Below are 27,216 nucleotides of genomic sequence, written 5' to 3'. Positions count from 1 at the left end.
GATTTCAAGATATAATGATCTCATTCAAAACAAGATCAGATTAGTTTGAAATTAGAGCTCATTGCTAGAACCTAACAATATGACTAACTAATTGTTCCTCTCTTTCTCATTGTTATTAGCCACTTTTAGATAGATCTGTGATCTTAACCAGGGGCAATTTTGCCCTACAGGAGACACTTGGCAATGTCTGGAGACAATTTTAGTCATCACAACTCGGGGGTACTACTGGCACCTAGTAAGTAAAGGCCAGTGAGGTTGCTATGCACTCACAGCAGCCCCCATAAGCTTAGCAAGCTGCAAATGCCAGAAGTGCAAAGAAACCCAGAAATAGATAGTCTTAAAACTAGGGGTAATTTGGTCTTGTGCCTTAAAGCAAAGCTTCCCACAATTGTGCCTTACTTCCCAGAGGCAATGAGAAGTAATATAGTGTCTTAAATTACTAGTTACTTCAGGGTAAACTGAAATCACCAAGGAGATAAATGAGAAGAGAAGGCCAAGGAAAGGTCTCTGGGGTACATCAGCATTTACAGGATAGAGAGCAGAAGAGGAGGCTATCTGGGAATTGAGAAGTGATTTAAAACATAGAATTATAAAATCCAAGGAAGAAGTTTCAGAAGAAGTGGAAAGGTTCAGTGAGGCAAGGACTTTAAAATGTGTTTGCTTTGACAGTTGGAGAGCATTGTAACAGCAGTTTTCAGAGGTAGAGGTTGAAGCCAGATCACAGTGCATTAAGAAATAAAGATCATCTTTTCAATATTATAGAAATGATGAAAAGTAGAACATTCTGTATTATTAGAGAGAAATTCAGATTTTAAAGGAATATTTTTATTAGTTTATCTACTATTAGAGAGACTTGAAATGTTTATAGATAAAGAGAAGGGGCCACAGCAACAACAATAAACACATAGATACAGAGAACAGATTGGTGGTTACCAGACAGGAAGGGAGATGGGGCGACGGCGAAAGAGGTAAAGGGGCACATGAGTATTCAACTAGACTTTTGGTAGGGAACATGATGTAGTCTATACAGAAGGTGAAATATAATGATGTACACCTGAAATTTACACAATGTTATAAATCAATGTTACCTCAATAAAAGAAAGAGAGAAAGAGAGAGAGAAATGAAAGAAAGAAGGAAATAAAGAAAGAAGGAAAGAAGGAAAGAAAGAAAGGAATAGAAGGAGCCAATAGAAGAATAATTTAAATATATAAGAGTGAGGCGATAACCAAGTGAACAAGGTCCCAAAGAAGCCAACAGAGATGGGATGTTGGGCACAGGCAAATAGTGTGGTCCTGTAAGGAAGAAAAGCATCCTCTGAGATTAGGTAAGTTTGAGTATAGACGGCAATCATTTTGTAGATAGGGAGAAGGTAAATTTATCCATTGAATATTTATTGAGTGTCTAAGATACACCAAGCACTGTGCTGAGGATACAAAAATGAACAAAACATGATCCTCTCAAGGAGCCACAGTCTAGTGAGAAGCTGAAATAACTTTTAACCTCCAGTGAAAACTGCGAGTCAAAATCTTTAATTGGTAGAGTGAGGAACAGTAACTGAATAGAAGCTTGAGGGGACAGGTGAAGGTTATTCATCAAGGGGATTCAGAGGGGCTCACCAAGTGAGACTTTTGGTTCTGAGGGCCCAGCTGAGACCGAAGGATGTCAATTTGTTGTGGTGCCCGTATGCACAGATATTATATTTTCTTCAGCATCAACTCTGCCACCTGGGTTTAGAAATAACAAAGCACACAGTAGTTATCATCCAGAGATGAAGTCTGGCCAAGTGTGTGCAGAGGAAACGAGGGGTCAGGAATCAGCAATGCTGGTTCAGATGTGAACCATGGGATTCATGCTGGGTAGAAAAGGAATAGGTACCAGGAGAAAACCATCAGGTTGGAATAAAATGGAGAACATAGTGGAATGAAAGCAGAAGGTCAAGAAACAGAAAGAAGCAGACAACAGGAAACTGGTCTGAGATTCAGACACTAGAATTATTATTCCTATGTAATGGAGCAGTTTAGGGTGAGGGCAAGATATAAGATGTGGTTCTGAGAATAGGTGACTAAAGCATAATGAAAGTAGGTGTTACTGAAGTCAAGGAGACAGAGTTGTAAGATGATTTATCTAGGCAGATTTTGAAATCATTCTGGTCCCAATAGCCTCAGTTGAGAAGAGGGAGCAACTAATAAGCGGATAAATAATAGTGATAGAGATAGACAGAACATGGCATAGCTGAATGTCAATGGCCACTGAGTTGTTTGGTTTAGTTTGGTTTGGTATATGACTTGTTATAGACTGAATGTTCGTGTCCTCCCAAAATTCATATGTTGAAGTCTTAACCTCCAATGTGATGATATTTGGAGGTAGAGACTTTGGGAGGGAGCTAGGTTTAAATTAGTTCGTCAGTGTAGGATTCCTATCATGGGATTAACGTTCTTATAAGAAGAGGAAGGAAACCAGAGCACTCTCTCTGCCATGTGAGGACACAGTAAGAAGGTAGCTGGTCTGCAAGCCAAGAAGAGAACTTCACCAGGAACAGAACTGGCCAGCACCTTGATCTTGAACTTCTCAGTCCAGACTGTGAGAAATAAACTCATGTTGTGTAAGCCACCCAATCAACAGTATTTTGTTGTAGCAGCCTGAGGTAAGACATCACTGATAATCACATAAAACAGCAAAAAGGATACTTCCCTCTTGTTCCCCAAAGTTATGGAATGTGGAGGAGCGAGTGGTTTCCTCAGAGGAAGTCTTCAAGGGTGGTTGTGGGTTATTATCCTCTGAAAAAGAGAGAGAGGTGAGAGGGGGGGAGACAGAGAGAGAGAGGAGAGAGAAGTTTCTTGTAAAGTTGAGAATATAGAGATGTATTTATGATAGAGCAAGGGCTATAGGGGATACAATTGACAGACTTGGGGAAGAGAGGTGTTCAAGAGTAGAAGAAAACAGGTCCATACATGCATTAAGCAACTGAGGGACGGAGAGAGGGTAGACATATTATATTTGGGTATATACATATTGTTCATTGACCACGAAATATACGTGAATGAGAACTATAGTGGAATTGACTGGCCTCAAATATCCTAACTTGAGCACAAGTTGTTTTGGTACCAGAACTTGCCTGAGGGCCAGGCAATGACTGGCCTGGTCTCAGAGATGTGCAGAGGGATGCTACAGCTTACAGCAGTGAAAGGAGCACTCTTCTCTGGACAGAGCTATTTCAGTCTTTAGAGCAAGGATGAGGACCTTATTCTAGAAGGGAGACTATCTCAGACTCTTCATTCTAACACTGAGGTACCTAGATAAGAAAATGCTAGTAAAATCACAGTTCTACTACTAGGTACATGATTATAGAAAAGTTTCTTGTTCTCTGGGCCGCATTAACCTTGCTAAAAATGAAGATAGATCCTTTCACAAGCAAAAATTCTCTGATTCATTACATTTGTTGATTCTTTCTTCAAAATGTTATCATCCTGATTTAGGCTCTTATCACCTTATATCCGTAGCACTACAGAAAGCATGTTGCTTAGTACTTATTGCTGGTTCCCTATTACCCACTAGATAAATTCCTTATTTAATCTGGCATTCAATGTCTACCACAATCTCGCCCTAGACTGCTTTTCAAACTAATGCCTAATTAGGGACCCACTCTAGAAATACTAATCTAATCATTGTTTTTTAAGCTCCACTTTCAAATCACATTGTCTTTCCACATCCTAACTATAACAAAAGAAAAAAAAAGATTTAAGATTTGCCTCTCGTATGTAGAAGGGGCTACTGTGATTCAATTTTACTTCAATTAAAAGTCACCCTCCAAGCACCTACTATGTGCCAGGCATTATGCTGAGTACTCATAGACTAGTTGGGAGTGACAGACATGTAAACCAACAATTACTTTGTAAATGTAAACCACTCACCAACTGCTGTAAACCAACAAATACCATATGGCAAACCATATACCATATAGCATTATACAACATAAAATAATATATAATATAATATAATATAACATATATGATATATAAATGAATTTCTACTATATATACACACACATATATAATTCTATGTGCCTAGAATATTCTAGAAATATAGGTAAGAAATAAGTAAAAATGGTTACTTCTGGTAGGAAAAATGGAGTACTAGAGGTATGAGGTGAGATTTATTTTTCAATATATATCCTATGTATTAAATATTTTTCCTGTGCATCTATTACTACCTCCCCAAAATATCAGTATGAAAATGAAAACATTTAAGAAATTATAATCACTAAGGGAAAAAAAATAGGAGCTGGATATCACAGCTTGTTTTAGTGATTTGGTTTCCTTTGGATTCACATAATTGCACAGTTTTGCATTTTTTAGTAAGGGGCTACCCAAGCAGGGACTGTTGTTCTTTGGCTGATGGGTCAGCAGTTGTTTAGTTTTTTGTTTTGTTTTTATAATAACAGACCATCTCAGGACTGCTTATTTCTTGCCCTTTTATTACTCCATCCCCAATACTGCACTTTCCTCTCCTCCTCATCATCTATATAAATCTTACTCACCCAGTTCAAGTTCCAGGATCCTCCCTTTCAGAATCCTTACACCATCTATACCAAACAGCTTGGATAAATGAACCCTATTTTGAGGCATTATCTTCCCATCTGAAAATTTACTGTATCCCTGCTGAGTCTGTAAACCTCAAAACTCTGAGGGCTGTGCCTTATGTTTCCAACACTCAGGATAGTACTGCCTTGTACCACATTTGTATTACATTTTATTTGTTCATGATTGTTCAAAGAGAGGCATTGCATTTCTAGCATTGACCTTAACTTGTTAATTTTTTGTTCTATTAATTAATTTTTAATAGCTTTTAATTTATATTTATTTATTCTCATCTTAATGAAATAGGTAGAAAGGGTAGTCTCAGATTCAAAAACAGGGATTTGCTCTAACACAAATTTTGAGAGACAGGCCGAAGTTACAGGCTAAAGGATCTTTATAAAGTAATCAGGAAGAACAGATCTCTCCTGGGAGTGAAGCCCTGGTAAAACGCTGGCAATGCAGGGCTTGGCTGTCCACAGAGAGTGGAAAAAGTCAACGTCAGGTCTAGCTCCATTTGTAGCACACTGATGGATTGTGGCCTCCTCCACAGATGAACTTCATCAAGTGTGAAAATAATCCTGGGACCCTGGGAGACACATCATTAGCAGGGAAAATATATATCTTTGCTGCAGCTCAAGGAGATGCAGCCCATTTAAATGAAGATGAAGAGGACCAAACAAAAGAATTACAGTGGGAAATATATGGCTGGACTACCAGTAGAGGAGACATAATGCTGCCCTTTATCATTACTTGTCACGCTAGTGACAGACTATAAAACTCCCACTGCTCCACAATTCTGTACTCGTCACTTTCTGAGCCAACTTTTGCCTTGGCAGATGCTTGGCATGTTTTAGACATATGATTTATTGCCTCATTTAATCAAGACTGTGCAGGAAAGAATGATCATTTTTTTGTTTGTAAATTACACATGAGGCACTTTTCACTTATTCTTAGTGACAAAAATGATACATATATATATGTATCTATGTATGTATGTATATACGTGTGTATGTATGTGTGTGTATATATATATAATCTCCAATAAATACCATTTATTTATTGCTTGGTAAGACATTTAAATAATTTCTATTTCTTCTGCCTGCCCAAGAAAGAGAAATTTATGCAATACTGTAGAATATAAATGCAGTCATCCTGCATCAGTGTTTTTCAGATTTTATTGTCATGGAAAAAACCAGCCTGCGCAGATTCCAGTACTAATAAATGACCCTGCTATGGAGGTTATTGGCAATTTAAAGGCCATATCACTTCGTTTTGCTTCCCATGTCGCAAATATATTTTACATTCCCTTGGGAATTTCTTCTAAAATTTGGGGGAGCTCTGGCTTAACAGTGAAGGGGAACCAGGGGCCCAACAAGTAAGCAAAATTTCCTGGAAATAATATTACTTATTTTAAAATGACTCCTTGGCAGATTGATTAAGTTGAAATGAAGTGCGTGTAGCAAATGCTAGGTTGTTGTCTTACCTAGGGAGAAAAAACGCTTTCTAGAGTTCACTGGTAAATAGGCAATTCATTTTGACATAACGAGGAAAAGTGATGTTAACAGCCAGAGGTCACAGAAAGCAGAGATGGAAAAGACCTATTAGATCATTTTCTCCATTCCCTGGAGAATAGAACCAAATTATATTTCATAGTGCTCGGTCCAGTTTAGCTTTCAATTACTCAAGCAAGGGGCCTTCACCACTTCAGACTTTTTCCAGGACCTATATCTTTCTTCATGACCCTCGCCTCCCTGGATATATCAGCTAAGTATGCATCTTAGACAGAATTAACCCTGCAGGTGACCACAAAAGTGCTTGTGCTCACAATTAGACCTGTATGCCTCAGAACCCATTTTCTTTTCTCTGTCAGTGAACTTTAAGATCATTTCCTTGGTAATAACTCCCTTTGTCCTTTCCTACCCTACCCCCACAGTCAGTTTTCCCATCACATCCCTTTTACTATGAATCTAAATGAGAGCTATGTCTTGGCAGAGGAATCTCTCTAAAACAAAATTCCTGCCTGATTCCAAGGTAAATGATCATGGTATCTAGCACAGTGTTATTTGTACAGATCCCTAAGACCATCTTGAATGAATGAATAAAAGGCATGGATTCAAGAAAGAATGGGAGGAGATGAAGTGGAGACTTCAAGTTTAGACCACTCCTTCACAAAATCTTGCTGAAAAATGGAGCAGGTGAATAGGATAGAAGCTGGAGGAGAGTGTGGGTCAAAGAAGGTTTTCTTTTTTTTCTTTTTTTTTTTTTGGTGAGGAAGATTAGCCCTGAGCTAACATCCAATGCCAATCCTCCTCTTTTTGCTGAGGAAGATTGGCCCTGGGCTAACATCCGTGCCCATCTTCATCTACTTTATATGTGGGATGCCTGCCACAGCATAGCTTGATAAGCAGTGTGTAGGTCCGTGCCTGGGATCCAAACCTGTGAACCCAGTCCACCAAAGCAGAGTGCGTGAACTTAACCAGTACACCACTGGGCCAGCCCCAAAAGTTTGCTTTTTAAAAGGGATGTTACAATATTTTCACTTGAAGATGGAATGACTCAGTACAAAGACCAAAAATGAGGATGCGGGGAAGGATGGGATGCCTATAGGAGCCACGTTCTTGAGCAGATAAGAAAGAATGGGATCAAGTGCACAAATGGAGAACATGGCCTTACTTGGGTGCCCAGAGAGTTCATTCCGTTAAACAGGAGAGAAGGGAAGCATATGAGGAAAAATGCTGATGCTTGGCAATTTGATGGTGTGAGAAGTGGCCTCAGTTCTCTTTCAATAAAGAAGAAAATGGATTTTACAGCAATTAAAGTCCCCTTGGCCACTCTAAATTCTTTGTCTTTCATAGCAAATGAAGACAGAGTTTTCAGTCTCTTCTAATTAGATAAATTTGTACAGCCCTTTCACTTAGACTTATACCCTATGATGCGCTAGTTTCAGCTCTTGGAATCTCTCCTAAGGAAAATTATAGATTCGGAAAACATTTATTCATAAAAATATTCATTATATGTTATTAAATAGTAATGGCTGTAATCACGTAAACAACCTAAATCAACAATAAGGAAAACTTATGGCATATTTAAAGTAATATTTTAAGATAATGAAGTGGATAATTTTAATGTTAGATTTAAAAGAACAAATAGGCTCTAAATATAAGCCCAAAAAGTAAATAAAAATATGAACAATGATTGACTATTTTCAGCTTTATTAAGGTATAATTGACAAATAAAATTGTAATATATTTAAGTGTTCAACACGATGATTTGATATACGTATACATTGTGAAAGGATTCCCTCCACTGAGTTAACACATCCATCACCTCACATATTTACCTTTCTTTGGTGGGCGGCTGGGGATTGGAGGTGAGAACATTTAAGTTCTACTCTCTTAGCAGATTTCAATAATACAGAACAGTGTTATCAACTATAGTCACCAGGTTATACATTAGATCCTCAGACCTTATTCATCTTATAACTGGAAATTTGTACCCTTTTACTAACCTCTCCCTATTTCCCCATACCTCAACCCCTGGCAACCACTTTTCTACTCTCTATTTCTATGAATTTGACTTTTTTTAATTTTTAGATTCCACATATTAGTGATACCATGGAATATTTGTCTTTCTCTGTCTGGCTTATTAACTGTGAATGACTTCTGGTGGAAAACTCCTAGTGATTTTTTTTTCCCTTCTTTCCACTTTCCTGAAATTTCCAGGTCTTCTGTAATAATTATATATTACTGCTATAAGTATCTAATTTCCCCTATTAAATTCCCTTATGCTTAAAAGATTCCTGATGGATACATTTGGGTTCAAGTTTTTTTTTTTTCTCCTGACATAATCACTGACATTTATTAAGTTCTTACAGTAGTCCAGGCACTGTTTGACTGTATGATCTTAGGCAAATTTCTTAACCTCATTTTCCGCATTTGTAAATAAGTATCATTTTCCTCATCTGCAAAATGAGGACCTAATAAATTAATACATGAATATATCTTAGAATAGAGTCTGGAAATATTATAAGCACTCAGTAATTGTAGACACAACTATTATTATTATGTCCATATATTACTTTGTCATATTTTGCTGCTTATTCTATTGGTTCTTTTTATTCAAAAACATGAGGCATATTTTTGGTCTTCTTAGTGTTTTCTTTTTTAAATTTTAAAACAAGATAATATCTTATACGATCCCTTTACATTCTTTAAGAGCATTATCAAGAAATGGAGCAATTCCTTGAGACGACATACCTGTAGCAGGTCAATTTTCCTCAGCAAGGGCAGACAGCCCATTTCCTGCATGCCTCCTTCTATATTGCAGTACGAGAATATTGCTAGGAACTGTGGGTTTCGGTAGGCTTGGGAACAGGACCAATTCCCAGATATTTAATTTAGTTGTGGTCTCATCTAAATTGAAATTCTGACATAGCATTTTTCTCATACTAACCATTTAGAGGAATTCTTTCCAATTTGTCTTTATTTATTGTGAAGTCAAGTCAAACCCCAGAGGTGTTTATGGCTGTTTTGGCAGTTATCCGTGACATTATTCAATCACTCACACACATGCTAATCTGAGATTACATTCCCTATACCTCTACCCACGTAACATTCCCACCCAGTAATTCCAGTACATGCTTCTGAAGACACTGAACAAAAAAAAAAATGGCTTTTAACATGTATGTGTGAATTAGACCAGGATTTTTTTTAACTAGAAAGAAATGCAGAATTGAAAGTACTTTCAGGGGGCCGGATCTGTGGTGTAGCGGTTAAGTGCGCACGCTCCACTGCTGGTGACAGGGGTTCAGATCCCGGGCGCGCACCAATGCACCGCTTGTCTGGCCATGACTGTGGCGGCATCCCACATAAAGTGGAGGAAGATAGGCACGGAAGTTAGCTCAGGGCCAGTCTTCCTCAGCAAAAAAAAAAAAAAAAAAAAAAAAGAGGAGGATTGGAATGAATCTTAGCTCAGGGATGGTCTTCCTAACCAAAAAAAGTACTTTCAAAAGGGCAGACATATTATTGCTCCCATTTGATGTATGGGTGATATATGGCATTTTAGAGTTTACTTGGCTTTGTTTTTTTGTCCTACCTGAATTTTATGCTTTTTCATTCACTTGAAGATCAATTTCTCCCTTTCTTAGGCATCCTGGTTTTGGTTTTTTATCACTCTGAGTTTTCTAAAAATTGCTTAGATGAATTCATAAATCCCTTAAATTTAGAGTGAATTCCATGTAACTTGCTAATTTAATACATACAGCATCTGGTTTCACTGGGAGGCTGAGACTTCACCTTATTAACAGCTGTTGATACAAAATAACCAAGAACCATTATATAGATAAGAGAGAAAAGGTGAATTTTACTTGAGCCAGAGTAAGGATTAGAACTCAGGAAGGCAGTTTGAACAAAGGAAGAAAGCTTTCTGGAGAAGCATGGTTTTCAGTACAGTCTTTTTGAGAACAAAGAACATACATTAAACACATCCAGATACATATTCATCAAAGTTTCAAAGAGGTATTCAGTTGCAAATTAGTAGGTCAACACGACCCTGATGTCATGTCAGGAAAGGGACTAATACTAGTGGCCTTACCAATAGGACTAGGGTGTTACCATTACTGGTGATAGCGGTGTAGGAGGGGAAATATACATTCTTATCTTAAGAGAGTGTATTTTTTAACGGTTAAAGCAGAGGTACATGTATGCTTGATAGGCCGTTTAAGTCAGGCTTTTTTAGTTCAAGCTGAATCTGTTTTGAACCACAAGTTACCCCATATACCTCAATATGTGAAGACCTCTTGTCACAGCCTTGTTGATGTGGCTCACATTACCTCACAATTGTTTAGGCCCAGAGTCTTCATTTCTCATAGTGATTTTGTCTTAGGAAAACAAGTTACAGACAATCATTAATTATTTTTATGGGAAAAATTTACTTAGTCCCAATTTTTGGAGATGGTCATTAGGAGTCAAACTAGCTTGCAAAAGACTACTTATCCAAGCTATGAATATGTGTGCAGGTACCAACAAATCAATAATTTACAGTAGCATTCATGTTGGAATACAAAAACAATCCATTTAAAAATCATGTAACCTAGTGTTGAGCAAAACACATTAAGAAGTTGTTGAAGTAGCTAGAAAGTCGTGAAATTTGTGAATGGGAATTTAACCCTTAAGGACTCTGGAGGGTAAAATCATAAATATACTGGTTCTTTTGATGTTTTTTCTTTGTTAAATTTATTTTTTAAAGTAGTTGCCCCTTATCTCTCAAGACAAATTATCTTATAAAATGTGCATTTTTGACAGTCTTAGAGATTAAGGGATCATTGAAAGATAAGGAATGAGTTTTCTTGGAAGAATGGGAAAAAGATAGATATTTAAAAGATAAATTGGTAAATATGAGGGGAATTAATTAACTAAGTACAAAGTGCCATTTGACTTCCTGATATATTTGATAATGAGGAAGGAAGGCTAAGAAAGGGAAGAGGCCTGCTGGTCACTAAATGCAGCCTGCAGGCCACACACCTAAGGTTGGAGGAGGCGAGGCATGCAGAGAGGAATTGGCATAGATTTATGTAAATCAGGTGTTGGTACTCTATATTCATAAGGCATATTTATGCTGAAAACTAGGATGTTTTCAAATAAAGAACACTTTATTTGAAACCTACATCGCAGTGAGAGAAAAGAAACAAGTTCTGGAGGCTTTTTTGTACAATTTTAGTTCTGAAACTGGTGTCTGTGCTATTTTCTTTGATAGCTGTTATATTCTATATTGAAAGTATACGTCATTGTCAGTATTCAGACTTTTCTTTCTTTATAGAATATTTGGTACCTAGTGGATTAGGAAGAGTCACTTTGGAGGAATTTTTTTGTAGTTCTCAAGACTTTTAGGTAGTTCTCAAGACCTTTGCTAGAGTTTTCCTTCCATATTCAACCAAAATGGGATTTGTTTAAATATACATTTTTATGAAAAGGATCACAAGGACTTTAAAACTAAATGAGTACCGTTGTGCACTGTTGGTGGGAATGTAAAATGGTACAGCTGCTATGGAAAACAGTGTGGCAATTCCTGACAAAATTAAAAATAGGATTTCCATATGATATAGCAATTCCATTTCTGGGTATATATATCCGAGGAACATACCCAAAAGAATTGAAAGCGGGTCTCGAAGAGACATTTGTACACCTGTGTTCATAGCAGCATTAGTCACAATAGTCAAAAGATAGAAGCAGCCCAAATGCCCATTGACAGATTAAAGGATAAACAAAATGTGGCATATACATCAATGGAATATTATTCGGCTTTAAAAAGCAAGGAAATGCTAACACATGCTAAACATGGATGATCCTTGAGAACATTATGCTGAGTGAAATAAGCCAATCACAAAAAGACAAATACTGTATGATTCCACTTATATGAGGTATCTAGAGTAGTCAAACTCAGATATAGAAAGTAGAATGTTGGTTTCCAGGGGCTGGGGGAAGGGAAAAATAGGGAGTTATTGTTTAATGAATATAGAGTTTCAGTTTGCAAGACCAAAAATTTCTGGAGATTGCACAATGTGAATATACTGAACACTACTGATGGAAATGTACAAAAAAATTATTAAGATGGTAGTTTTTATATTGCATGTATTTGACCACAATTATAAAAAACTGAGTGGGTGAAAGGAAGAGGTAATCTAGATGAATTTAGAGATTTGTTCTCCTATGTCAACATTGATGATTCAAATGTTATTTGTATAGGGTTTTTTATTTAAAAGATTGCATTATATGTAATGTTTTCCTAGATTTAAGCAATTCTCTGATATCTACAGACTAAAGCCTAACACTATCTTTGGCAAAATTCTTTAATATTTTCAGAGTCAAATAGTATAACACTGAACCAATGACTATTTGTAATACTGATGGTAAGATTTTTACATTTGAGCATTTAGACTGAATTATCATGTACTTGGTACAAATGGAAACTTGTAAACTCTAATGGCCTATTCTTTGCAGTACACGGAATGTTGAAAATCTAATAAAACTACTGAATTATTAAAAGGCAGAGATGTTTCCATTGTATTAAAATGGATCAACTTACGGTGAGTTCAAAATATCCAGCAACAGTATTACATAGAAAAAAGCCTCTGAGTTTTATCCAGTTTTCATTTACATGTTTTTCCTTTGAGGTAGAAGTTGCAGCAGCAGAAGAAATAATATAAAGAAAATAATTTTGAATTAACAGTAAATTTTATATTGCCTGACTTAGAGAAATATAGAGTTTTCATTCTAGGTTCATGTAAACAGAACAAACTATAAATTATATTCAGATTATGTCATTTTATTCATTCACAGAAGTCCTTTAATTACAATGACTTTTGAAAAATACAACATGCTTAGAAAAATATGATATAATCTAAATATGAACTATTTGAGAAATATGAAACGTCAAACAAAACCAATTCTTAAATAGTCCTTAAGAAAATACTGTGGAAAAGGAAAAATAGAATTCAAATATTTCTGTTATAACTAAATATACATTACCTTCTCAAAATTGAAATAAGTAATTAATGTGCAAATAAATTTGTGATACATGAACTGAAATAACAGCTGCATTGCAGATATGCTACATTTATATAGGCATTTGCATATGTATACATTTGTATAGGCAGTTTTTAGGCTATTACCAAAATATTTTGTGTAAAGTAATCTCTTATTTACCTTCTTGAAAAATCATTCTAAGAGTATATACTCTAAATATAAAAGATGGCAAAGAAGGGCCAGCCCCGTGGCATAGTGGTTAAGTGCGCGCACTCCGCTGCTGGTGGCCCCCGGGTGTGCACCAACGCACTGCTTGTCAGGCCATGCTGTGGCAGCGTCCCACATAAAGTGGAGGAAGATGGGCATGGATGTTAGCTCAGGGCCAGTCTTCCTTAGCAAAAAGAGGAGGACTGGCATGCATGTTAGCTCAGGGCTGATCTTCCTCACAAAAAAAATAAATAAATAAGTAAAAATGGCAAAGGAAATAAATATTTTAACTATAGATCTCTCTCTCTCTTACACATGTTTTTTCTGAAAAAGTTCTTAATCCTTTTATGTATGGTGGCACCTATAATATTTTTTTCACTTTGGCGGCCTTTATTCATAATGTATTATACAAATAATCTTTGATATATGAGCATTTCACAGACCTTAAACACATTTACAGTCCTAACATGGAGAAGGAAGCTTTCCTTGAGTGATGCTGGGCACTAGATCTATGGCTATTTACTAGTCCATAAAGGGCCATGCCCTGGGTGAATGAACAGGTATTGTGGCATCTTGGTTTTTCTGTGTTACTCTGAATATGTTACACATTTAAAGCCATTCTGAAAATGTATAACTCAATTGTTCTTTAAGCAAATGATGAAAAAGAGAGATTGAGAGAGAGAGGACCCCAAGGAATCTGCCTCGTGTCCAGGCCTGCCTGACCTGCCAAGAGAAGACCCCACCCTGAAATGTATCCCATCCCTATTCTCTATGTGGGAATCTAGGGTTCTAAGAGCTGACCACAGAAAAGGATCAGAATTCGCCAGGCAAACGTTGCTCATTATTTCTCACTATGATATTTTTTTGTGAGGACAGAGATCTTTTCAGATACTAAAAGGACTTAACTGGAGGAGAAAATACCGAGAAAGAAGTGAGCAATGAAGTGGAGCTCAGCTGGGCCAGAGCTAGGCTGTGCCAGGGGTTAGAATTGGATAGTCTGGCATGCATAATTACCAACATCTGCTTCCCCTAGATTTCTCTCCATGCCCTGGTCACGAAACTCCAAAATTGCCATGGAGTGTTTAGGAGTCCTTCCTCAGTGGCCTTCCCTCTTCTCTGTAAAGAACTGTGAAGAATCTAAGATTTTACTCTACTTGCAAGTTAACAAGTTAGCCTGCCACTGCTTAACGGGTGCAGGCAGAAGACATGAGATTCCTGGGTCTGAGCCACTGAACTTTAGTACTGATAGCACAGCAAGCAGCATGATGATCAGAATGCCTATGTCAGATCCCCTTGCCCTCAAGTCACACAGAGGCAATGCAGATGTGCCCAGATGGACACCTGCACAATCAGTGGGTTGTATTATAGGGAAGGAATCTTGATTTTATGGAACTCAAATCTTTTATAATGGGCAGCAAGCACACAGAGGGAGACATTATCTCTACCTACCAAGGATATAAATAAGCCTGCCCTTTACTCCCGAGAGAGACGATCTCTGTCTTCCACATCTGTTCGCTATATAAACATCCTCGAAAAGATAATCCAGAACAAACAGTAGTCATGGCCTCATTCACAAAACGTGCAGAAGTGCAAAAGACTCATGAAGAATGGTGTTCAATTCTTTCCTCCCATGATTGCATGGAGTCAAGGAGCCTCATGGGGAAAAAAAATCTCAAATCCTCTCCAAAACTGGACAAAAATATAATTGGTAAAAAGTAGCAGTCACTCATTTCAGCCAAGACAGAGGAATATGTGGTGTATTGTCGGTTTCACAGTGATCTTGTTTTTGTCTCACTTTATCGTGGTCTCAGAGTAACCTTGTCAGATGTTGATGTTCTGTAAGATTGTTAGGTCAACAGGAGAACAAGATGGCCTTGCTGTGAGCATCAGACCAGTTCCCAGACATCAGGGGCCGCTTTTTTCTTTCTCAACTATATCTTTGAATCAGGATCCACATTAGGTCCTCTCATTGTGACTGGTTGGTATATTTCCTAAGTGTCCTTTAGTCTTTGGGATTCTCTTTCCATTTCTTTCCTTTTTCCTTCTAATTTATTCATTGAAGAAATCAAGTTGTTTGTCCAGAGGAACTTCCGAAAGTTTGGAATTTGCTGATTATCTCCCTGCTGTGCCATTTAACATATGCTTCAATCCTTGATTTCCTATAAATGGGTTGTTAGATCTAAAGGCATCATCAAATTCAGATGCAATGCTTTTGGCATGAATACTTCATAGGCAGTGATGTGTTCTTTCATCACGAGGCGCAGAGTAGGTTATCACGGCTCCTTTTGCGATGTTAGCAGCCGCTGTTGGCTTGATCCATTAGTTCATTAGGGATTGCAAAAGGGTGACATTCTAATTCTATCTTTTCTTTATTTATATTAGCTGGAATACATTTTGTCTATTTATTTAAGTTTGATGTCTTCAGCTATTTCCCAAATGACTTGATGCCTTGCATATTGAAAGAATAGAGAATAGAACATTCAGAGATAGAACACAGTTGAAATCATAATAGAAGCAATTGAATATGATTTCAGAAATTCTGTTGCTTTCTTGGTTGAATTTTTTGTGCTCTAGAGATATGTGAAATGTCTATATTTGAATGCTATCAAAAGGGACAGATTTAGTACAGTCAACCAGGACACAAAGAGATTGACAATTTTCTGGAATTCAACTAGAGACTTAAAGTCTGTATATTTCTCCTGTGTAAAGAATATAGAAAAAGTGTCTACAGGTCCTGCTATGTGGACAGTTATCCTTAACGTTGCCACTTTGGATTAAAATATACACATGGCATATGCCAAGTAGATTAAAAAATGAAAGAATATCTTATATTCTCTAATTGTGAAGTACTTCTTGTCACTGTCATAAGACCTCAAATTATCTGGAACACTTACAGTTGCACTTAATAGTATATTCTTGTTGTATAAAGATTAACCAGAAAGTTTATTTCTGTGTATTTATAATCCATTTCATTTGAGAACTCATAATTAGGCATCACCCATAATAACTAGCCCATATTTTATATGATCTTAAGGTCAGGTTCTACCACATTCTGCCAACACCAAAGTATAAACATCAAAGAAATTTCATCTCCATAGATATGTACTTAAATATAGAAATCCCTATCTCCAGATGAATAGTGTCTCTTGGCCCCTCCTGCTCTCCCCTTGAGATGTAAATTAGGGAATTCCAAGAAGATGGAAGAAACTGGGCAACAGGTTGCTGGACCTCAATACCAGCTGCTGAGCCAAAGCAGCTGTTTGTCTGGCCTTAGGTGAGTCCTCCACTTGGGACACCCTGGCCGTGCTCTATAACACTGATGGTCCCCAGAGTGTCTGTCCCCTTGGGAACAATCCCTCAAAGGTAGTCCAGAAAGCTATCTAAACTCTGTTATTATATTTTTCTGACATAATAAGCATAACTTATTGAACAGACCTAAATCTTTGATGAACTTACAGTTTATCAAAGTCATTATTTTGACATCAGTGACAGTCTTATAGACAGTGAACTGCAGGAGATTAGACAGACGCTATACTGACCAAAGAAAATACCCTGGAGTTTGCTTTTTGGCTAAACCTCGGAAACATGTTACCTTTATTTTGACTTGACTCTTGCTTTCAAAAGTAAGACATAGCTCAAAGAAATACCGAAATACCAATCATTAGGATGCTTTTTAGGAAAAACTAAGTACTTGATAGGACTACATCTACTCTATAAGTAAAACCTCACAAGGGAAGTCATAGAATCATAGAACTAGAAGGAACATTTAAGATCAATCAGTCACATTCCCTTCATCTTATAGTTGAGAAAAATGAGATTGAATGGTGTGAAGTGACTTACCCAGAGGCACACAGCAAGTCGGCAATAGATCTAGAACCCATATCCTTGAGTCTTGACTGTGCAAATCATTGAAGGTGATTTTTTTAGTATTTAGTTTTTACTCTAATCACTAACTATACTAGTGAATGATACATTCTCCATATAAGTTTATAGAGCAAAAGTGAAATTTCTAGGAAGAGGAAAATACATTCAGAAAACTGCTAAATTTAATATTCACAGAAGCAAGACAACAAAATTTCACTTGAGTATACCTTTTCATTTCATTATTGCCTCACAGTGACACAATAAACCCTGGCAAAAACTGGCATATTAGAAGTTGTATTTACTCTTCCAGGTCATCAGGATACCAATCAGTGGATTTTAATACTAGTATATCCACTAGTAGTCTAGGGCCACTGACCAAAAGTATTTTAATGGTTCTACAAACGTCTCATAGTCACTAAAGAAATCTGCTGTTTTATAAAAATACCATAAATTCTCTTGTTATTCTTTAAAATGAAGCAAATTCAAAAGTGATCTTCAAAGATGCTGTGCTTCAATTAATATTATAAAATCATGTTTAAAATATTTTTAATAATATTTTAGAAATGAATCTAAAAATTGTTCATACAAAAGAAATGCAAAATGTTTTACATTTAAAGCCATCCCCACCATCCACAGTAAATCCCTTGTATGAGAGTGTAATTTGCTAATTAGACTGATGATACTTGTCTTCATTGTGAGTTATAGGTAATTAGCTGAACTACTATGAGAGAATGGACCCCTCACAAGGGCAGTCAACTAGATCATTATTCTGATGCAAAGCAACATAATTATTATTACCACAAGGTTCAAACTAGAGGAATTGATCTGAACATTTAGTGAACTGTATTTGGGGTCAAACCCCTTGTGCTTAGTGAATTCATATCATACAATCCTTTTAATACATTAGAATTGCCTTTGATAAGAGAAAAATGCACAGAACATAAAATGTGCATAGAGGAAAAGGAAATATATAGAGGTAGTCCCCACAATAAACTAAAAAGTGTGGAAGTCTAAATCCAATGTTGGGACAACCATGCCTGGGTGACCGACAACCCTGATTCTCGCTTTAGAACACCTGGGAAGCAACTGTCTTCTAGAGCGATTTACTCTTATGCAGCTATAGAGAATTATTACCCCTCTCTCCCAAGAGAGGCCCTGTTAGTCCTTAGGGGTCAGGGAGGAAAGAAGTAACGCGCCTAGACTGCCAAGATGGTACTCCTAGTGGTACATTTGACAAAAGAACAATGGAGTTTAAAGAAAAAAAAAAAACCACTGTTTTAGTAGGTTTAACAAATATTTGTGATCTATTTGCAGTCCCCAATGACTGTCGTGACACTGTTTTCATGAGACAATATGTTCTGTGGCCCGCACAACCTATTCACAAATAAACGTATAGAATGGAATTTGTTTGTACATGGGTGATACAGAAGGATTTCAACGCCTAAATAAATTACAGTAATGAGATTATAAAGGTTCCATTAATGTTCATTACTGTGGGAAGTCCTGACAGGGCACAGGCCTTCCAAGACTGGCACATATACAGAGCCCTGGTATTGATCACTTCTCCCTTAGTCTTGGCCTTTGACTGAGCAACTGGGTCATGGGTCTCTGCTTTATTTCCCTAACGAGACAGTGAAGCTCCAGTCTTATTCACAGGTGGCGCTGTGTTGTGTAGTCCTCTGGAATCTTTCTTTACAGCTTGCACAGAGTGGGGCAGGGGAGAAGTGAGCAAGGGGAGGGGACAGGAGGTAGGCCCTCAGCACAGCACACCTGTTTCAAAGCAGAGAGACACACGGCGGAGCCAGCCTCTTGGTTGAGATACTGCAATACTACTATAAAGTCTATGTGTTCGTTCATTGCCGGCCAAAATCTTTTTTCTTTAAATTTGCAATAAACAGAAGATGATGAATTATCAAAATCCCACCAAAGCACAGAAAATTATATATTCTTCATCTTTCATGCTTAGCATTCAAAGGCATTTCTTCAGCTAGAAATGCTGTTTCTCTTTATATTTGTACTAAGTGACTTACCAAAGTCACCAATTATTGATTTAATAAATGACTGTTGAATGAGCACTGTCAGGTCTCTCACCAAAGCTTACCCTCCACTACACTCTAAGAGGAAAAAACAAACAAACAAACAAATTCCCCATATTTTATAGGTTAGGAAATTCAGGCTTAGAGAGTTTGCATGATCTACTTATATATTTCACTGCCAGAGACCTCTCACCAACGTCTATTCTGACTCCAAATCCTGAATCTTTGCTGTCTATAGTCTGATCTCCATATCTCTGTTCATTACAGGAAGAACAAAACAGAGGGGAACATATTTTGAGCAGAAACACTCTGTGAGAGATCCCACCAGTATTCTTTTATAGTGAAAATTAGAAAGCCAAATATTTTTTTACTTGACGCATTTGTAAAACATAGTCATAGGGCAGTCAAGGAAAAAAAGAAAATTGATATGTTTTTAAACACTATGCTAATAATAAGAAGAAGCAATAAGAATAAGAATAAACTCTTATGTACAGAGAAACTCCAATGCAGAGTACTTCTGTTAAATTAGAGAGCAGGGAAGGGATCATAAATCCTTACATGAATCCCTATTGCTACAGATCATAGGAGGAGACTTAATAATAATATTGCCTTTGATTGCAGGCATGCAGAGCAAGTTTGAAAGAGAAAACTCCAGAACATACTGCACACTAAGATTCTGTTTCAATAAATATTAGACCACACTTGGTAAAGACTCCTAACATCTTAGAGGTGACAAAGTGAAAGCAGAGGATGTAAATTATATGAGTATATATCCCACAGAAAGCCAGCAAAAGCGCTTGTTTGTGTAAAAAGAACTGAGAAATTCATGCATTTTATCACAGCCAGTAGGAAATGTTTTATTCTGTAAATCAGTTACCTGATTTGATTTTGTTCCCACTGTTTGTTTTTAATTAGGCAAGGAAAGATTTCCAGATTTTTGTTTTCTAATCTTAAATAGCTAAGTTCAAAATGACTGTGCAGTATCTCATCTGCCTTCCCCTTTCCATATCTAATGTCAACAGCGAGTCAGTCACTTTTCTGCTTGAAATCAGAAACCAGATGCTGAACTTGCTTACCAGTTTGCTATTACCTTGTGGGGGAGAAAAAGCTATTTGGTTCTTGTTGATTTGAGAGAGATATTCTTTTCTTGTGCTTTTACATGCATTATTTTCAACACACAGAATAGTAGGGGAAGTCTTGCTGGAAAGAGCCCATATACTAGAATCTTCTTCTGACTTTACATAGCAGGAAACAGAGGGCCGATGCCCATCCTGGCGAGTGATGGCCAGGATTAAGCACTGTGGCAGCTGGCCAACAGTAACTGTGTGGTAGACCTCTGGTGTGTCAGTGTCTTCTACAGTGTTCAAACAAAGGGCAGTATTTGCAGTTAATGAAGCATTTTGGAAAGTATAAAGTATAAAAACCTCTGGGTCTAAAATCTAACTAGTATCTCCCCTTGGGATGAAGAGAGGAGAAAAATGGACTTGAGCTCGGATTCGTCATTCATGTACTCTCTATGCATAAACACCCGTGGGTAATTCTGCTGCCACTCATGTTTTGTGTTCTTTCTGTGCATTTTCTACTTTCTTCCTAGAACACTTGAAGGATAAGTTAGAAGAATACATGGCCCGATTTTCCAAAGTGAGGATTGTTCGCACCAAGAGAAGAGAGGGGCTCATCCGGACCCGACTCTTGGGGGCATCCATGGCAAGAGGAGAAGTCCTGACGTTCCTCGACTCCCACTGCGAGGTCAATGTGAACTGGCTGCCCCCGCTCCTCAGTGAGTACACATCCTCACAGCAGCCTCCTGGAAACCAGGAGGGTCTGGGGGAATGGCCCTCCTTCAGAGAGGGTGCGCAGCTTGCTTCTATTTAGTTTGCAATTGGCAAAGGCTAGAGACCTCTTCTACAATTTTTACAGTGGGAACCTTGAATTCTATCTTAACCACTACTGAGGACAAAGAGGTAACTAGAAAACTGCATTAAATTTGACATTTTAGATAACACCAACTGCAATCTAACTTAAGGTTTGAAAAGGTTTCATTTATCTTAGGCGTTCTCCTTCATTGCAGTTATATTCACTGGGTAAACACTAAAAGAGAAAAATATTTAAAAATACTACCTGTAACTATGATAAGATTAAAATACACACACACACACACACACACACACACAGTTTAACAATTATTATAGGATTGTTAAGAGATGAGGAAAGAAAATTACTCAGCTCCAGAATACAATTAAAGTGTAAGCACCCTGACATTTTCCAGGATTTACAAAGCCAGTTCTCCCTTCCACTTCCAGCACCAGCCTATATCCCAATATATATAATCCCCCATGTTTATAGAGAACCCTCCCAAATGCTGCTATGCAGGTGATACGTTTTGAGTGCTCACAAGATGGCTAAGAGGAGGGAAAGAAGTTGCACCTGAACTGTTAGAAACTCAAAAGAACTGAAAGGCATTCAAGCTAGAAAACATATGTGTGGCTCAGTTCCAGCTTGACTACTTTGTTTTTTATTTTACAATGAAGTCAGATATAAAGTCCATTAGTGGATAAGAGATAAATTATAAGCCTGAAAAAAAAATATGTTTCTAAAAAGTTCTTGGTGCACACATATTGTACTCCTTCCTATTCTTCCTGATTTCGCTAAATCAACTTTTATTGTAAATATTTCCCTGGCTTTGGAGCTGAAGCCAGTAACAACTACCTTCACAATAGCTGCCTCAGAAAGAATGATTTGCTGTTATTGACTACCATGTAGGATTTCAGCTAGAACCAGCAAAGCTCCATTAGTAAAAGATGTGGGGGGAAAAAAATCAATTGAAACTGTATAGGATTTAAAACAGGAAATGACCAGTAACTCAGACCCCACCCTCACTCAATGCATGCACTCCTACACAGACGACTGCCCAGCCATCCTAATCCGCAGGCATGTTTCAGTGGTCCCACGGCCAGAGACTCCTCTGAGCATTTAATTAGAAGTACCTTGTCCAAGGACATAGCAATTTAGAGTTTCATCAGCAACAGTGAGATTCCCTCAAACTGAATTTGACCTATATGGTGTTGAATACTCAAGGAAGTCAGCAAAAGGCCTAATTTATTTATGAACCAAAGCACTCCCTAAATGCCAATTATTGAGTCTCTGATTGTTCATAGGAATCTAACAAGAAAAAAAAAGGAAGAAGGAAAGTAGAAAAAAAAAAGAAAAAGAGAATAAAGAGAAACCTACCTTTTCTCATTAAAGTATTTCATTTCCTGCGGGCCTGATGGATAAGAAATGATTCGAGCTCAGGATCACTATCTTTTTTTATTTTCCTCTATCAATGTCTTGACACATCATCCAAAATGAAAAAACAGGCGGAGCCACACAGTTTCTTGGTTCATTTTTCACCTTGGGATTATACCTGAATTTCAATTTCCCATTAAGAGTCTGTTTTTTTGATCCCTGGAAATTGAAATGTAGGCACAAGTCTTAGATGAAAAATTAGTCATGCTGTTTTCACCCTAAGCAAGTGCAGCTGGATGAGAGCTGAAAGGAAATTTGAAGAGAAAGTTGACAGTTAATTTAACAGACTCATTCTCTTTGGGTCACTTTGGGACTCCTTGTTGGTCAAGGAACTTGTAAATCAACCTGAGTCTGAAGGTGATTGAAGAAAGTCACTGAAACCTTAATACTAAAACACCTGAAGAGGTGAGAGAAGAAATATTTTTGGACAGAGCAATGACGGTCAAAGACCTCTATGGGGAAACACCATGTAGACAAAGATTAATACCCACTACAAGGCTTGCCCAGGTGCAAATGGATGCTCATAGAGCCCTGGTGGAGATTAACTTGAAATAGTGCTGAGGGGCTCTCTGTCCTCTAATTAGCCGAAATAAGATTAAGGTGACCTCAGGCTCTCTGAGGCCTACTAGGGTCATGCTATCTAAAATTGTGACCCTTTCCACATGCCAGCATTCCACATTCCCCTTACCCTGTTTTATTTTCTTTCCATCACAGTTATCACCTTCTAACATGCTATATAATTTAGTTGTTTATTATGTATATGGATTGTCTTTGCTGCATTCCTGGAGACAGGGATTTTTGTGGTTGTTATTCTCTCATCTAACCCCAGAACCTAGAAAAGTGACAAGTGTGTAGTTTCTACTTAATAAATAGTTGTTGAATTATGAACGAATGAACGAATGAATGAATGAAATGGCATGTAGATCTGGAGGGGAGATCTTCCACAGGATTCTGTCATTTCCAAACTCTGCTTTATGTTTGTCATCAAAACAATGATACTGAAATAACCAAACCTCATTATTTCTAAACGATATCAGGTTTTTTTAAAGATATTTAAATGTATTTTATTCCACATGCCACCTCCAAAGGTCTTCCAAATAACCAGAAAGCAGATGTTCATTCTTAAGAGTTCTACCTGTCAGACAATACTAGTTTGTTATAATAAATGTAGATTAAATGCACATTCTTGGGAAGAAAATACATCATAGGTAGCTATTCTAGGTGAGCCAAACTATGTAAATGCCCGTTTCCTGCACTGGCTCTTAATGTCTCACAATAATAACGTCTGCATGGAAAAGGAAGGAGCTGGAACTCGAAAAGATGTCACCTTTCTGCTACATGAGAAGCACCGTGGCTGACTGGAAAGACCAGAGGTTTTAGGACTGGACCGTTAAGCAGGGGCTGCATCCTGGTTCTTACTCTCAAAAGATGAGTGACTTTGACAAGTTAACTTCTCAGAGCTCAGTTTCCTCATACATAAATTGGGAATGATAATAATAGCCACGTTACAGGGATGCTAGGAAGATTAGAAATAGCATGATTATAAATCACTTAGTAGTTGCTCAAGAATTTAATGGTAGCAGGAAAAGTCACAGTAGTATCAGGCCATCTAATATATTTTTGAATATGATGAAAGAAGATAAAAATGTATAGCTGTGGCAAACAGAGTCTATATCAAAGAACAGTAGCAAAATAAGACTTGGGAAAATCTCTGATAAGCCTGAGAGCAAAGAATTCTGTGTACGATCTGTCAGCATTTAGGGGAAGGACAACCACCATGGCCATTATGAGATTAGATGCTAAAAAAAACCCATGAAGTTAAATATTTACATTTTGGAAGCTCTAGAAAGAAGGCGAATATTTTCTCAGTAGTATGCTTGAAGGAACACAAGTCCTGTTTATACTCCATGCATGTTGGATGCACTATAAAATGACAGATTGGGGACAGGTCAGAACACAAGTGTGACAGAGGTAGAGCTAAATGGACTGTCTGCAATCCTCTCTGGGACATAACTTTTTTAAAGGAAAATACAACAACACTAATTGTACCTAATCACTGTCCCATCAGGTTAAGTCTAGCTTTCAGAGATTCCGCGAAGTGCTCTAACGACAACAGGGAACCAGGCTGCAAGCGCTATGCATTAGGAGGGATCTGTAGGCTTCTCTTTGCTGAAAAATGATAGATGACCTAGGCAGGCATGTCATTTCCTATTTTGTGCTTTCATTTTTCAGACCAAATTGCACTAAACCACAAAACCATCGTGTGCCCCATGATCGATGTCATTGACCACAATCACTTTGGGTATGAGGCACAAGCTGGGGATGCCATGCGAGGCGCCTTCGACTGGGAAATGTACTACAAAAGAATCCCCATCCCTCCAGAGCTCCAGAGGGCAGATCCCAGCGACCCTTTTGAGTGAGTAGCAGCTGAGGGAGGGGCCAAGGGAGAGAGGGCAGATAACTCATTCCAGGCGTGTCAACTGGGGACCCATGAGGACAATTATCTCTAATAAAATGGAATAAAACAGGTGGCGACAATATGCAGAACACTGGAGAAAAGTCAGACCTACATGCTGTGGAAAATTACAAGCTGTGCTGAATACATGGATCACCCCTTCTCAAACTTTGCTAAGCATGAAGGAACATATGCAGGTGTGAGAATCAGGAAAATGCAGTTAACAGAAAATGCATGGAGAAGGCATGCATGGTCTCCTGTTAGATATTCTCTTAGATGTTCTCTTCTTTTTTTCAGCTCTCTCTATTCTTTTTACTTTTCCCTAAAGGGTTATTTAAATTAACTATTTTCCTTTTATTTTATTGGGGAATGATATAAAATATGAACCAGAATTTAAGCCTATGTTCTACACCCTGTTGGGAATTGCCTCTTTATGAGGGAAGGCAGTGCTCCTGAGTAAGTGCTCCCATAACTTAAACTTGGGCAATTCAATCAAAAGGATATAGGCAGAGTAAATAATCATTGATAACCAAGGCACTAATTTAAGTTCCATATAGCTAAGAATTTACAATAATCTATTGATTTCTACAAAGCTAAATCCTTTTTTCTTTTCAGTGTGGACATGAGAATTGTGCATATCAAGAATAAGAAAAAAATGAAATATGGCTAAGTTGGACAAACTATTAGAACCATTAATGGCGAATGACAAATTTTTTCCAAAAGTTAGCCCAGAGATTGCCCAAGGCATACTTTCATCTATTCCTCATGCTGCACCCTTTTGATCTCATTCAAATTTTTATAATTTTAAAACTTCCATATATTTTTTCTTAGTGCAAGAAAAATGTCTGTCATCGAGGCTTTGCACACTCTCTCAGAGTCCATTTAAAGTGCATTAAAATCAATATTGTCTTTTTATTAATAATATGGGCTATAAAAGTTTGCAGTAGAGAAGCTCACGAGTACAAAACCACTTCTGCAACACTAACACTTTAATTACAATAAACATTTGATAAACATCAAGAAAATGTTTTCTCCAATTCTAGTCTCTAGAAAGATAAACTCTTGGTAAAGCAAAGGGGATTTCAGAAGACGTTAGCCTGATAAAAAAGGGGAAAAAAAGAATCATTTCTTTCACAGTATGAAGCACACTCATTAAGTATTCACAATTTCTGAAGGTAGGCCTCTTCAGACTCTCAAACTGCTGGAAAGTTTTTGAGAAGAAATAATGAAGGCTCTTTGTTACTCTCAAATGCTTCAGCCAAGATTTCAAAGTTATTTAAAACTATTACAAAAGTTTTCTAGTGATCTAAGTGAAGGAGTTTCTAGTAAATATTTGAAGTGGGCCCAGCTAAGAGATGCTCTTCGGAGTTACCTGGCAAAGAGGCTTATGGGGGGATTTAAGGCCAGCTTGGGGGTTGGAGGAGCATATAAAAGGACCCTAAACACAGTGGCACTGTTATTAGATGGCAGCTGACAGTAGAATAGCCACAGTCCAGACATTACTATCCGAGGTTGCCACATTTTAAGGGTTAGAATTCGTCCATGATGGCTTTTCAATTACTGTGACGGTGACTGGGTTATAATGACGCTCCATTTGATTTCCTCTGCAGTAGCAGAGCGGAACTCCTGCTTTCTGCAGAAATGCGTTCAAAACGCTACCAAGGGAAACTCAAATGGTGAAAATTATAAAAGTATTCTCAGTCCCTGCACTGACAGTGGAAATTTTTGCCAGGCAGGCCCTGGCTGTGGCTATCACAATATCGGGCACCTCGCTTAACCCCAGAGCTGGCAGAGTTGGTACCTTTCAGAATTAAATTACCTCTTGTTCCTGTCACTACTTAGGTGGTTGCTGTTCTGTCAAAAATTTCATTTGTCTATTGAATACTACTGCCTTTCTGCTTTAAGTCCCTTTGATTCCTAAGAATGTGGACACTTTAGCCTTTTATAATAAATGTAGCTTCCAGGAGGTGTCCACTTTGATCTTAAAAACTGCATTTTCCTTCCTGATCATAAAAGAAGGTTACCCAAGCAGCTATGAGCAGTGTATCAGCAATTCCATCATCTCAGCAGTCACCTGAGTGTGCTCATAAACAGACATGCTTTAGGCTAAAACTTTCTTCTCTAGATGTAAAGCTTTAAGATACACAGAATGAAATGCAGTCTGTCTGTATATCGCTCTCATAGTCTTTCTTGTTTCCAGTGGCTGCTTCCAGGGGTGTGTGATTTCCCATGGGAGGAGGCGGTGGGGAGGCTGAAAAGATAGGAA

General features: G+C 37.7%; 1 protein-coding gene across 1 annotated transcript in view; it reads left to right on the top strand.

Annotated features, from left to right (window-relative positions):
- Positions 1-27,216, top strand: part of GALNTL6 (polypeptide N-acetylgalactosaminyltransferase like 6) — a 438,269-nt gene that overhangs the window by 215,459 nt on the left and 195,594 nt on the right. Inside the window, exons 2-3 of the mRNA XM_087437426.1 lie at positions 20,802-20,987; positions 24,728-24,911. Of these exons, the coding sequence (XP_087293552.1) occupies positions 20,802-20,987; positions 24,728-24,911 (370 nt within the window). The remainder of the gene's footprint in view (positions 1-20,801; positions 20,988-24,727; positions 24,912-27,216) is intronic.

This window comes from Ceratotherium simum, chromosome 12, assembly GCF_057802395.1.
Source record: "Ceratotherium simum simum isolate JZ-2026a chromosome 12, ASM5780239v1, whole genome shotgun sequence".
NCBI lineage: Eukaryota > Metazoa > Chordata > Mammalia > Perissodactyla > Rhinocerotidae > Ceratotherium > Ceratotherium simum.
This window is presented reverse-complemented; position numbering and strand designations above follow the sequence as displayed.